Below are 14883 nucleotides of genomic sequence, written 5' to 3'. Positions count from 1 at the left end.
AACTGATGGCTGAATGGGGCTTTGTTAATTCACACTGCTCCACCTTCCCAACTCTGGGACAATCAACTGAGGTTGCAGGGAAGGCTAATGTCCACACCCAGTTTTGTGGTGTGTGCCTGTTATCTGAAGCTCTTCCGTCACACTGGGTTTTCTGGGGCAGCTCTGGGCTATGGGGCTGGCGATGGGCAGGAGTGTTTCCTGTCCATCAGGATGATGGCTGTGAGCAGACACCTCCCTTTTCTTGGGAAGTTGTGATGTTTAGTGAATTTTCTCAGCCACTGGATTATTGCCCTTTGTCTCAGAGCTCTCTTAGTTCTGCTCTTGTCTTGACCTGCCCAAATTGCAAGTCTTTGAAGCTTTCTGTATTGGGCTTCTTAGAGTAATTGTTTTAGAAAAAGAAAAAAGGATTAAAAAAAAAAAAAGGGCCCTCCTCACAGATCTAATGGGTTATTGAAATGCTAAGAGACAAAGCAATTAGGGCCATTAAGGAAAGGTCCACAGGGCAGAGAGATCAGCTTTTCTTTGGGATCTGCATATGAGCCTGAGGGCCTGAGCTCTGCCCTTCCCCTTTCTATGTTCACTAGAACTCCAAAAATCCTCCACTTTTAATTTTGGAGTTTTTCGTGCTGTTTTTTTCTATGCCTGTCTCCTCTCTGCTGGGCTGGCTGCTTTCAGATTCTCTGGTATCTGGTCTCAGTCCATCTATGGTTGGAGTTTGGATCAGTAGAATGAGTTTCCGATAAGCGCTGTCACTGCAGTTCTCCCTTCTCCTTCCCGTAGCTGACAGCCCCTCCTCCCATGGGACTGAGCCTGGCAGGGAGGGGTGCGGGTCCCCTGGCCACAAAAACTTACAGATTTTGCTGATCTCAGCAGTTCCACGTGTTCATGAGTGTTGTATGAAGTATGCCCAAAGTCAGATTGCTCTGTGGTGTCCAGTCCATGCAGTTCCTGGCTTTCTATCTAGTTTCCTAGAGGAGTAACTAAAACATACAGCTCACGAGTCCGCCATCTTGCCCCGCCTGTCCTGTTTGCTCTTAAATATGAGAAATTTTCAACTTCATCAAGTTTCAGACAGAAAAACAGCCAATAACTTAGACTTATCTAGTCCTAACTGACTTCTAATTCTGACCTATGCACAATATTTGATTTCTGAATACTACCGTGTAATCTCAGCGTGATCACCTCTGGGATTCCTTAAGTACTCACTTAACTCTGACCTGAATTGGTAACAGATACTCAGATCCTTCTTCACACACAAGGGGGCAACAATAAGAACAATGCTAAGCTCTCCATAAATTCTTATTAGCATTTCACAGATGCAATGTCTTTTAGTTTAATTTTATAAAAGTACAAAAGGAGAAGACCTATTCAAAGCATGTAGTTTCTAAAACTGAGTGAATTTGACAGCTACTGCATGGTCTGCTTTTATTAAAAGGTTCCACTATGAATATGTCATCTTTTAGAAGTGAATTTAAAATAGGTCATTCAGTTACAGGCTTTGCGCCAATGAGACAAAACTATATTCTCTTTACTTTAGTATATGTATTTTTGAACAAATTATTGCTTTCAATGTACATGCTACACAGAATATACATAAAGCTCTCTAAAACAATTTATGTGGCCTGTAACAGGTTAAACACTTCAAAGTTTCTGAATACCTTGTTAAAATACACACACACATCTACCCCATGTCTGCACCCCGCCCCCAACCCCCCTACACTTCTAAACTGACACGTTTTAACTGTATGTTAGTAGAAATGATGTTTCTATGAGATACTTATTTTGATAAAATCAAATTCAAGCTATATATTTTTCTTATTGATTGGTAGAGGGAGAAAGAGGGAATTCCTATACTCCTTTAATCTGTAAAGGGTACATACAAATACAATTTGTTTACTTTCATTCTAGAAAATAACTTGCATCAGTATACATAACCAAAACCAGGAACATCTTACCCAGGAACCACTAACTTCTGCCCATTGTGGATACGATATGAACATCGATAATCGTCAGGAAGCTTGCAACCTATTTGCGCTTCCACACCATCTAGATCTTCTTCTCGAGCACCCTCTGTAAATACACACAAAAAGCAAATTGTGAAGAAATAATAAGCCTTAAATCTAAAAAGAAATATAAACTATCTGCTAACCAATGAAACAATCTTAGAGGAAGTAAATTCTTTCCAAAATGTATTGCTGAAATACAGTGAAATGAATTGAAAATTCAGAGAAACATGACATTATTCCAGATTGGCTCTGCCTCTTGAAGCACTGAGCAATCAAATTTTTCAGTTTCCTCTCAGGAGAGAAAACACCAGCTCTAAGTAAAACATGGAAAAGTGGACACCAATGAGTTCCACAATAATTTTTTCACATTACAACACAAACTTTAAGGTTGTAAATAATTTTTCTAAATCTAATATATTCATGTTTTTCTTACTTATTAAAAAAAATGACATCCAGAAGTTCTCTATACTGATGTTGCTCAAGAGTCTTTATACAGCCTCTTAACATAAAACACAGGATATAAGGTGTAAGTTCATGCTGTGAAGAGGCCATTAGCCCAGATTTTATTTTGTACATTGGCCACATATTCTAGCATTAAAGAGCAGGAAACAATTAAAAAACCAAGAGAAGAGAGCCACTTCCAGCAGCAGTCCACCAGGTTGTCAGATCAAATCTGCAGAAAACAACTAGAAAAGCTGAATGACAAAAACAAAAATGGTTTGAAGGCATTTGGAGACCTACCAAGGCAGTGAGAACTGGTGGGATCAAGAAGAAGGAAATGAAAAGAAGTTAGCCTGGCATCTGGAGACACCTTGCCTTTGAGGTAACTGTCAATTCTGAATGCAAAAGTGAGTCTTAGAGAGAGGTGGGGCAAGAAGGCAGCATAGGGAGGTGTGGAATTTAGTTAGTCCTCTGTAACAACCAGCATATAGCCAGGAACCACTAGCATATAGCCAGGAACAACTAGTATAGTCTGGAACAACTGTTGGGAGACATCTGTGACTGGACAAACATCGTACACCAGTCTGGAATGGGTGGAATGGCTGAGATCACAGCATGAGAACTGAAAGTAAAGCTCCCCAAACTGCAGAGCTGGTGCCCCTCCCCCACTGGCATGGCAGGCAGAATTGGAAAACTTCACTGTGAGAAAAAGCAGCAGTCCCTGCTGGGAGCAAGGGAATGTAGCCCAACCAAGCTCCAACTGCAGTTTTAGTCAATGCATTTGGACTACCGAATATAAGCTATGAGCACAGATAAACTCTGAGCAAACAGGAAAGGAAGCTGGAGGTTTCTCCTGGCAGAGAAGATGTGGGGCTGATGGAAAAAAAAAAATACAAAAAAAAAAAGGCTTTTGGAGTTGGCTGAGCTCAGAATACTGGAAAAGGGCTGTGTCCCAAGAAAAGGGACACATAGAACTGGGCACCAACTCCAATTCTTGACTGGTAATTGGGGGGCTGGGGACTGGCTCTGAAAAGGGATTTCTTTCTTTTTCCCTTTTTTTCCTCTCAGTCTAAGTAGAACATTAGAGAAAGCCTCAGGCATTTTCATTTGTCAGTGTTGACCCAGGCAAAGGTGGAGTTAAGATAGTCAGATAGTAAAAAAGTATAGAAAATAAATCCTAAAAGGGCTTATCTTCCCTAAGAAAAAGGGAAGTAGGGCCCAGTTCAAGTGGCAGCCCTCCCTCAGAGAACTCAGATCCTAGGGCCTGGAGAATTAAAAAAAGCACAGAAACAGCTTAAGCTTGGCTTCTGACACTCTCAGCCCCTGGCAGGGACAGGGTCGACTAAGAATTAAAGGCAATGCACCTGTTTACACCAGTAGGGAGCTGCGGGCTGAAAAGCACCACTTGCTGCACAGGATAGGCAAAGCATAGCATCTAGAGGCCTCACAAGAAAAACTGACAACTTTCTAGATCTCATCCTCAGGGAAGCCTAATACTGATTACACCTTCTTCCTGAGACCTGAACTTGTCTGGTATGGGAAAATCTGATTGGGGTAATCAAGGAAACCAGACGCTTAGACAACAAAAAATTACGAATCACACTAGAAAAAAATGAAGGTATGGCCCAGTCAAAGGAACAAACTTACACTTCAAATGAGATATGGGAGTTGAAACAACTAATTAAAGATCTTTAAATAAATATGCTAAATAAATTCAAAAATCAAATCAACGAGTTGAGGGAATATATGGCAAAAGAGATGAAGGATACAAAGAAGACACTGGGCCAACATAAGGAAGAACTTGAAAGTTTGAAAAAACAATTGGCATAACTTATGGGAATGAAAGGCACAACAGAAGAGATGAAAAACACAATGGAGACATACAACAGCAAAGACGCAGAAGAAAGGATTCAGGGACTAGAGGACAGAACATGTGAAATCCTACACAAAAAAGAACAGATAGGGAAAAGAAAATGGAAAGATATGAGCAGGATCTCAGGGAATTGAATGACAACATGAAGCACATGAATATACAACTCATGGGTGTCCCAGGAGAAGAGAAGGAAAGGGGGCAGAAAGAATTATGTAGGAAATTATCACTGAAAATTTCCCATCTCTTATGAAAGACATAAAATTGCAGATTCAAGAAGTACAGCATACCCCAAACAGAATACATCTGAATAGACTTACTCCAAGACACTAATAATCAGATTATCAAATGTCAAAGAAAAGTAGAGGATTCTGAAAGCAGCAAGAGAAAAGCAATCCATCACAAACAAAGGAAGCTTAATAAGATTATGTGCAGATTTCTCAGTAGAAACCACAGAGGTGAGAAGGCAGTGGCATGATATATTAAGATACTGAAAGACAAAAACTGCCAACCAAGAATTATATACCCAGAAAAACTGTCCTTCAAAAATGAGGAAGTTTAAAATATTTTCAGACAAACTGACACTGAGAATTGTGAACAAGAGACTGCTCTACAAGAAATACTAAAAGGAGCACTACAGGCAGACAGGAAAAGACAGGAGAGAGAGAGGTTTGGAGAAGACAGTAGAAATGAAGACTAGCAGTAAGAGTAAAGAGAGAAAGAAAAAAAATAATAAAAATAAGATATGACGTTTAAAATCCAAAAGACAAAATGGTAGACAGTAAACATTACATTGAGTGAAATTAGCCAGAAACAAACCGACGGATACTCTATGGACTCACTAATATGAACCAACATTGATGAGCAAAATCTGAGAGTTAAAGTTGAGGAAACAGGCTATCAGGAGATAGAAAGGAGGTCAGAGATCAGGCATTTGATGCTGAAGGAGTACGTAATGTTCAACAGGATTGATTGTATAGATCCAGAAATGGATAGCATAATACTGTATTTTCTATAGCATGCTATATAATGTAACTTCTGTGGTCAGTTTACTCAAACCCCATAATTACATGGAATCTTGAATAGGGGGTGAGATCTGGTTGGTTTGTACAGGTTAGCATGAAACCCTGATACATCCCAGAGTAATATGGGCAGAGATTAATAAGTATTTGCAAAGCCCCCTTCAGGTACTGGGGAAAAGTTGGGAATATTAAACTTCCCCACCTGGGGAATTCCTGATATTCTCACAAGCATTAGGGAGTCAAGCCCTCAATCTTGTGGCTTGCTCTTATGAAAACTTATTCCTGCAAAAGAGAAACTAAGCCTATTTATATTATGCCTAAGGTCACCCCCAGAGAACCTCTTTTGTTGCTCAGATGTGACCTCTTTCAGCAACCTGTAAATAAACTCACTATCCTTCCCCCTACATGGGAAATAACTCCCAGAGGTGTAAGTCTCCTTGGCTACATGGGACATGGCTCCCAGGGTAATTCCTGGCCCTGGCATTATGGGATTGACAATGCCTTCTTGACCAAAAGGGGTAAGAGAAATGAAACAAAATCAAGTTTCGTTGCTAAGAGATTTCAAATAGAGTTGAGAGATCATTCTGGAGGTTATTCTCATGCATTATATAGATATTCCTTTTTAGTTTTTAGTGTATTAGAATAGCTAGAAGGAAATACCTGAATTTGTTGAACTGTAATCCAGTAGACCTGATTCTTTGTTTTTTTTTTATTTTTTTTTATTAAATTCAGTTTTATTGAAATACATTCACACACCATACAATCATCCATGGTATACAATCCACTGTCCACAGTATGATAACATAGTTATGCGTTCATCACCACAATCTATCTCTGAACATTTTCCTTACATCAGAAAGAACCAGAACAAGAATAAAAAATAAAAGTGAAAAAAGAACACCCAAATCATCCCCCCATCCCACCCCATTTGTCCTTTAGTTTTTATCCCCATTTTTCTACTTATCCATACACTAGATAAAGGCGGTGTGATCCACAAGGTCTTCACAATCACACTGTCACCCCTTGTAATCTACATTATTATATAATCGTCTTCAGGAGTCCAGACTGCTGGGTTGGAGTTTGGTAGTTTCAGGAATTTACTTCTAGTTATTCCAATACATTAAAACTTAAGAGGTGTTATCTACATAGTGCATAAGAATGTCCACCAGAGTGACCTCTCGACTCCATTTGAAATCTCTCAGCCACTGAAACAATTTCGTCTCATTTTGCATCCTGCTTTTGGTCAAGAAGATACTCTCAGTCCCACGATGCCGGGTCCACATTCATCCCCGGGAGTCACATTCTGCATTGCCAGGGAGATTTACACCCCTGGGAGTCGGGTCCCACATGGGGGGAGGGCAGCGAGTTCACCTGTTGAGATGGCTCAGTTAGAGAGAGAGGGCCACATCTGAGCAACAAAGAGGTACTCAGGGGGAGACTCTTAGGCACAATTACATGCAAGTTTAGACTCTCCTTTGCAGTAACGAGCTTCATAAGGGCAAGTCCCATGATCGAGGGCTCAGCACATCAAACCGCCAGTCCCAATGTTTGTGACAACATCAACACCAGTCCAGGTGAGGATGTCCAACATATCCGTACCTTCCCCCAGATCCTTGGGGCTGGGGAGGGGGAGGCTGTAAATATATTTTTTATTATCTGCCCAAATTACTCTGGGATGTGTCACTATTTCACTCCAGTCTATACTAACCTACCATATCTTACTTCCTATTCAAAGTTCCATGAAGTTGTGGTGTTTGAACAAATCGACTGTAGAGCTGTACCGTTTAGAAAATTTAGATCCTGTACCAAACAGATATCTCTTCCCTTGGTCTCATATGGAAGTTGAAGTTTTAAAACACAATCCGTTTCAACCTTTACCCTTTGGCCTGGCTTGCCCTGGTCTTAACCAGACCTGCTTCATTCATATCACTAATTGAACCAGTAGACTTGATTCTTGATGATGACTGTATAACTTACAGCTTTTATTGTGTGACCGTGTGATTGTGAAAACCTTGTGACTGACACTCCCTTTATCCAGTATATGGGCAAATGAGTAATAAAATAAAGACCAAAAAATATACAAAAAATAGGGGGTTATAAGGGGTATGGGAATGTTTGGGGTATTTTTTTTATTTTTATCTTTTCCTTTATTTTAGTGTAATAAAAATGTTTTAAAATTGACTGTTCTAAAATGCACAACTATATGATGATACTGTGAGCCACTGGTTGTATACTTTGGATGGATTTTACGGTGTGTGAATATATCTTAATAAAACTTCATTTTAAAAAAAGAACATTGTGGAAGGAGTTAACAGCAAATTATAAGCTTAAAGCTGATTAAGAACTGGGCAAGATACAAAAAGGGATAGAAAAATACAGGAAAAAGAGTGAAAGACACATATAGGATGTGGTAAAAAAGGCTAATGTAGATGTGTTGCAATCTTAGACAAAAAGAAAAAACAGAAAGGGGCAGAAGCAGTCTTTGAAGAAATGAAAGCAGAGAAAAAATGATGAAAACATCAAGTCATAGATTCAAGAAAGACTATATGAACTCCGTGGAAACTAATCACAAAGAAAATCATGTCTAGCCACATAACTGAAAAACTGCTAAAAATCAAAGACAAAGGGAAATCTTAAAAGCAGCCAGAGCAGAGGGAAAGATATTTAAGTAACTTCAAAGGAACAACAATAAGACCGACACCTGAATTCTCAATAGAAGCAAAAGAAGCCAAAAAATATCTTCAAAGTGCTGGGGAAAAAAAAAAAACTAACTAGAATTCTATATGCAGTGACAATATTCTTCAAAAGTAAAGATGAAATAAACACATTTTTAGACAAACAAAACCTGAAAAACTTCAGCAGTTTCTCGTACTAAAATACTAAAAGGAATTCTTTAGAAAGCAAATGATCTCAGATGGAAACAAGAAGATGGAGGCAGGAATAAAGTACAACAGAAAAGGTAAACATATAGGTAAATCTAAAATAATACCAAATATTTAAAATAATAGTGTTTTCAGGGATTTAAAATACACTAAAAATTAAAATAAACTATAACACAAAAGGCAAGGGGAGAGATAACTGGAGTTAATGAATTTTTTCTAAGGTTCTTTTGTTATCCAGGAAGTGATAAAAATGTTAATTTACATTAGATTTTGATAAATCAAAGATGCCCTGTAATCTTTTAAAAAAAGTGAAAGATACAAGAAAGGAGGAGAATGCAATAAAATATAATTAAGAAGAATGTAAAAAAAGTTATCAACGAATGGATAAAACAAAAAATAAAAAGTAACGTTATATTTAAACTCAAATGCATTAATAATTACATTAAAATAAATGGACTAAATAATTAAAAACCAAAACTCATATACTGCTTACCGGAAACACATCTTAAAGATGTAGATACAGAAAATAAGGCTAGAGTAGCTCTACTAAGATCAGATAAAACAGACTTCAAGGCAAACAGCATTATTAGAGCTAATGGAGGACTTTTCATAATGACAAAGAGTAATGCTAGATTCACTGGGCAGATATTAGAATTCTAAATTTTATGCATCTAATAACACAGCTTCAAAATACAATTTTTAAATGACAGAATTAAAATGCAAAAAAGATAAACACAACCATAGTGGGTATCTTAGTTTTCTAATACTGCATAACAATTATCATAATCTCAACAGCTTAAAACAACATACATCTACAAATTATTTCACAGTTAATATAGGTCAGATGTCTGGGCATGACTCAAAAGGATCATGTGCTCAGGTTTCACAAGACTAAAATCCTGGGGTCAACTGGAGCTGCTATCTCTTATACATTTTGGCACCCTCTTCTAAGCTCATTGGTTGGTGGCAGAATTCAGTTCCTTTTGGTTGTAGGACTGAGGTCCTCAGCTCTTAGAGGTCACCTGCCATTCCCTCCCACCATTACCTCCCACTTGGCTCTCTCCACAACATGGCAGTTTGCTTCTTCAAGCATCAATAGGAGAATCACTCATGCTTGGAATCTCTCTGACTTTTGGAAGGGTATAGTCACTTTGAAGGGCTAACTTGATTTGATCAAGCCCACTGAAGATAATTTCCCTCTTGATTTCTAATATTCACTTTGGGACCTGAATTATATTGGCAAAATCCCTTCACCTCTGTCAGGTAATCTAATCACAGGAGTGAAATATATTCATAGTACCATCCACACTCAAAAGGAGGCGATTTTATAGGGCAAGTACTCTAGGGGGCAAGAATCTTAGGGACTATCTCAGAATTGTGCCTATCACAGTGAGGGATTTTGATATACCTTTTTCAATAACTAATAGTACAAGCAGATTAAAAAAATCAATAAAAGTACAAAAGATTTGAACAAGATAAATTTTACTTAATCATTTATGTAGTACTGAACCAACAACTGCAGAACATACATTCTTTTCCAGTGTACGTGGAACATTTACCAAAATAGATCATATGTTGGACCACAGAGAAAGACTCAACAAATTTCAAATGACTGAACAAATATAGAGTATGTTCTCTGATCACAGAATTAAACTATAAATTAAAATTTTTTAAATTACTAGAAAAGTCCCAAATATTTGGAAATTAAGCAATACATTTTTATACAATCCACGGGTCAAAGAAGAAATCAAAAGAAATCAGAAAATAGTTTTAACTGAATGACAATGAAAATATGTTAAAACTTGGGGGATGCTTACAGGGAAATGTATAGCTCTAAATGTGTTTGAAGAAAATAAGAAAGGATGAAAATCTATGGTCTAGGCATTCATCACAGTCAGGAAGGAAAAATAAAACCAAAACAGTAAAATAAGCTCAAAGAGAGCCGAAGAATGAAAAGAAAAGAAAATTTATGAAATAAAAAGCAAGCATACAATAGAGAGAATCAACAAAGGCAAAAGCCAGTTCTTTGAGAAGACTAATAAGACCGATTAGCCCCTCCCTAACAAGACAGATCAAGAATAACAGAAAAAGCACAAATAATTAGTATCAGAAACGGAAAAGGGGATATCACTACAGATTCACCAAACATTGAAAAGCTAAGAGGATATTATGAAAAACCAATACATTTGAAATGTAGATAAAATGGATTTCCTAGAAAAACAAAACATCAAAATTTACGTAAGAGTGAATAGAAACTGTGAATAGTCCTATACCCAATAAAGATATTGAATTCTTAATTTAAAACCTTTCCACCATGAAAACTCTAGGAGTGAATGGCTTCACTTGTGCATTCTGCTAATCATTTAAGGAGGAAATAAGACCAAGCTTACATAAACTCTTCCAGGGAACAGAAAAAGAGGCAACACTTCCCGACTTGTTTTACAAGGCCAGCACCATCTTGATACCAAAACCTGACAAGAACATTGCAAGAAAGGAAAATTACAGGCCAAACTCTCTCATGAACATAGATGCAAAAACCCCAGTAAAATACTAGCAAATCAAATCTAATAATATTTTAAAAGGATAACATATTACAACCAAAGTAAGTTTATTCCAGGAATACACAGCTGATTTAACATTCAGAAAAACAATTAGTGTAATACACTATGTTAAAAGAATGAAGGAGAAAAAATCATATGATAATCACAAAGCAGATAAGGCAGTTAATAAAAATTTAATTATCCAGTAAAAAACAAAACCAAAAAACCCTCCTCCTAAACTAGGAATAGAAGGGAATTTCTTCAATCTGATAAAGAATATCTACAAAAAAATAAAGCAAACATCATATTTAAAGGTGAAAAGTTGAAAGCTTTTTCTCTGCATTCAGAAAGATACAGAGGCCCACTATCATCATTTCTATTAACACTGTACTGAAGGTCCTAGTCAGTGCAATAAAGCAAGAAAAAGAAAGAAAATAAAAAGAATAAAGTTGTCATTATTCTACATTTCCAAGCAATACAAATTAAAAATCGTCACTACACACCCACCAAAAAAGCTAAAATAAAAAGAATGACAACATTAAAGTACTGGTAGGAATGTAAATTGGTAGAGCCACTTTGGAAAATTGACAGTTTCTCCTGAAGTTTATACAAACATACTCTACAACCCAGCAAATCCAGTCCTGTATATTTATCCAATAGAAAAGTGTTCATATATACATCAAAAATGACTTAGAGCATTATTCATAAGAGCCCCAAACTAGAAGTACACAAATACCCATTAGTAGAATGAATATATAAATTATAACCTATTCATATAACGGAATACCATACCACAAAAAAATGAACAAACTATTGTTATACGCTAGATGATTGAATCTCACAAACAAAACAGAAATAATTTATACAAAGTACATACTCAATCTTGCAACTTATATTAAGTTGGAAAACAGAAGATTACTCTATGACATTAGTAATCAGGATAGTGATTATTACCTCTATGGAGGAAGGAAGGGACATAAGGGGGGCTTCTAAATGGAGATAATATTCTATTTCCTGACCTGGGGAGTGTTACATGGGCATGTTCACTTTGTGATAATTCCTTAAGTTAATACTTATGATTTGTGTACACTTTTATATGTTAGTTAACATCACCAATGATGTCATGTGGATATCATGTACCCTCAGACATTATGTGATAAGAATGGTACTTTATCTCTTTGGCAAACTTTCTAAAAACTCATAATCCCAGTCTAATCATGAGAACACCAGACAAAGTCAATTGGAGGGACATTCTATAAAATAGCTGAGCATTTTTCCTCAAAACTATCAAGGTCATGAAAAACAAGGAAAGACAGAGAAACTGTCATAATCCAGAGTCCACTAAAGTGACATGCCAACTAAATACAATGTGGTATGCTGGACTGGGTCCTGGAACAGAAAAAGTTTATTAATTGAAAAACTGGTGAAATCCAGATAGAGTTCAGTTAATAGGAATGTATCAATGAAGGCTTTGTAGTTTTGACGACTGTTCCATAGTAATATAAGACAATAAAACTAAAACTCAGTGATGGGTGTACAGGAACTCTCTGTACTATCTTTGCAACTTTTCTGTAAATCTAAAATTATTCCAAAATAAAAAGATTATTTTTAAAAAGAAAATTTAGTACAAAAGGAATCAAGCCGAATGGCTGTCTGAACCAGTAAGTTGAGGATAGAAATGCATCAGTAAAGAAAAGAATATTTATGTGGTATGTGCTACATGTTGGACATTAACATTAAAATCAAGAATTTCTTGAAGTAAAGAGCAAGATAAAAAGTAAGAAAAACAATAAAATGACAACAACAAACACAGCAAAGAGGGAAATATATGTTTACAATACAGTAAAACTAAGGCTTAAAAAGACATTCCACTATAATAGAATTTGGGAGCCAGACAGCCCAGGGTTCAAATCTCAGCTCTACCACTTACTGATTGTGTAATCTCTTTAATCCTATTTCCTCACCTGTAAAATGGGGGATAATATCAGCTACCTGAGAGAATTAAAGTGAGGAGTAAATAAAATATCATTATACAAAAGTGCCTAATAAAGTATTCTACAGACACGCAATAAATATTCATTTAGTTTCCTCCTTTCCTAGCCTATTGTATGAGGAAACAGTAAAAAAGATACTAAGAGCCAAGAAACCTGGATTAGAGTTCTGTCCCTGTCAGTTACTAGTTATGGGACCTTGCACAAGTCACCTCTCTGGGCCTTTCCCTTCAACTGTAAAATGAAGGTACTAGTATAAATCAGGCATGGGCAAATTATAGCCTAAGGTCAAATCCAGGCCAGCCATCTGTTTTCTGGATAGTTTTATTAGAACACAGTCACACCCATTTGTTTAAGTACTGTCCGGCTGCTTTCCCACTATAAAAGCAGGGTAGTTATTATAGAGACTATCTGACCCACAAAATCGAAAATATTTACTACCTGATCTTTTACAGAAAGTTTGCCAACTCCTGGTGTAAAGAATCTCTAAGGTCCCTTCATCTCTAAAATTCTAAGCCAAATTTAAGGTAAATATGAAGTTGGAAGATATATGATGTGAACATTAATGCACTATAATTTCAACATGCTTCATAAAAATTTCACCAAGCCCAAGTACCTTCTAACTTTCTTTTTTATCAGTACCTCTAGAACCTTGAAATTCAATCAAGGACTGTGGCACCTGAGTTGAGCACCTAGGTTTCTGAGTCCTAAAATTCATAGGTCTGGAGTTCCTAGCATCCCCACCAATCTAGGTATCAAAGAGCCTTTATTGTACTCCAACACATGGCAAAACCCCCAGAGAGCTGGCACCTGGGAGTGAAAGAATGACTCTTAAGGAATTCTCTGGCAACCTCACCTCCAACCATTAGGTACGGGACAGTGAGTAGGGAGCCTGGGAATACCAAATTAAGTGCAAAGAAAACGGAAGCAGCTGCCACACATCCTTAGTTTCTTCCCTTCTTTAAGCTCTGTACCTAGAAAGAGAATCATGTCTATATTCTCATATTACAAATGTCCAATTATTAGACTAGCTCTTTAAGAGAATTAAAGCATTCTAAACAAAGTATGTTAAATGCTAGCCTCTCTCCATTCAATCAGGTTAAGACTGGACCTCTGGAGTCGGCCCTATATTCAAATCCTGGCTCTGCCTTTTGCAATTTACCTTTTTATGCCTTAGGTAGTTCACCTATAAAATGAGAAAAGTAATTACCTACCTCAAAGGATTTTTGAAAACTAAATGGAATATTACTTATGAAGTACTTAGCTTAGTACCTAGCTATGTTCAATAATAGCTAATGTAAGCCTTAATTATTTTATTAATTTATCTATTTTCAAAATTATTTTCCTTGTGAAAGTATTTAACCCCACATAACAAATGAATTAAACTATTCTTTTCTTTTAAGAAAAGGAGCTATTAAAATTATTAATCAAGGGTACTTTACTTCAAAGTTCTACTCTCTCTGCCAAATCATTCTTTTTTTTACCTTCTACAGATGCAGTTGTAAATACCTACAATCATGATTTGTATGAAAGGAATATATTTGCATGGGAAATTACAGTTAAAATATGAATTATAAAGAGAATGCTATTTCAAAAAAGACCTTAGTTCCTGAGGAAAAGAAATATTTGAGAACAACTGGTCCTAATTTCAACTTAGGAAAACCAAAACAAGTGTACAATTCCTTTCAGAGGAGACATTTGGAATAACTTAAGGGCTAAAGAGGATAGTAGTAATATAACTACAGTCTATTTATATACTTTCATAGGCATAACTTAAGAAATCAAATCATTGGGAAATAGCTTGTTAATATTTCTGGCCCAGATTGGACAATAATAACATAGGAGAAAGAGCAAATTCTGGGGTCAAATAGACCCCAATTCAAATCTCAGTTTCACTGTGCTGTAAATGACAAAACAGGGATAAGAATTTTCCTTGTTAGTATTATACTGCTCTTACACTCTTAGAGACCCAGGTTCTTTCCAAATATTAAACTGCTAAACAAACAGTTTTCCTCCCACATACCTGTACTGAAAATTGGAAAGAGGGTTGATAGAAGAGGCCAAGTTTTTCAATTACAAAAACTATTAAAAGAAATCACACGAGTTACCTTCAAGCAATCTCAGTATTACT

At 36.6% G+C, this 14883-nt stretch overlaps 1 protein-coding gene across 2 annotated transcripts in view; it reads right to left on the bottom strand.

The window, feature by feature from the left end:
* Positions 1-14883, bottom strand: part of FBXO3 (F-box protein 3) — a 52226-nt gene that overhangs the window by 29900 nt on the left and 7443 nt on the right. For both annotated transcript variants that reach the window (XM_037839074.1, XM_037839075.1), the window contains exon 4: positions 1956-2070. In XM_037839074.1, coding sequence (XP_037695002.1) covers positions 1956-2070 — 115 coding nt within the window. The remainder of the gene's footprint in view (positions 1-1955; positions 2071-14883) is intronic.

This window comes from Choloepus didactylus, chromosome 6, assembly GCF_015220235.1.
Source record: "Choloepus didactylus isolate mChoDid1 chromosome 6, mChoDid1.pri, whole genome shotgun sequence".
Taxonomy (NCBI): domain Eukaryota; kingdom Metazoa; phylum Chordata; class Mammalia; order Pilosa; family Megalonychidae; genus Choloepus; species Choloepus didactylus.
Note: the sequence above shows the minus strand (reverse complement) of the source record. Positions and strands in the feature narration are given on the sequence as shown.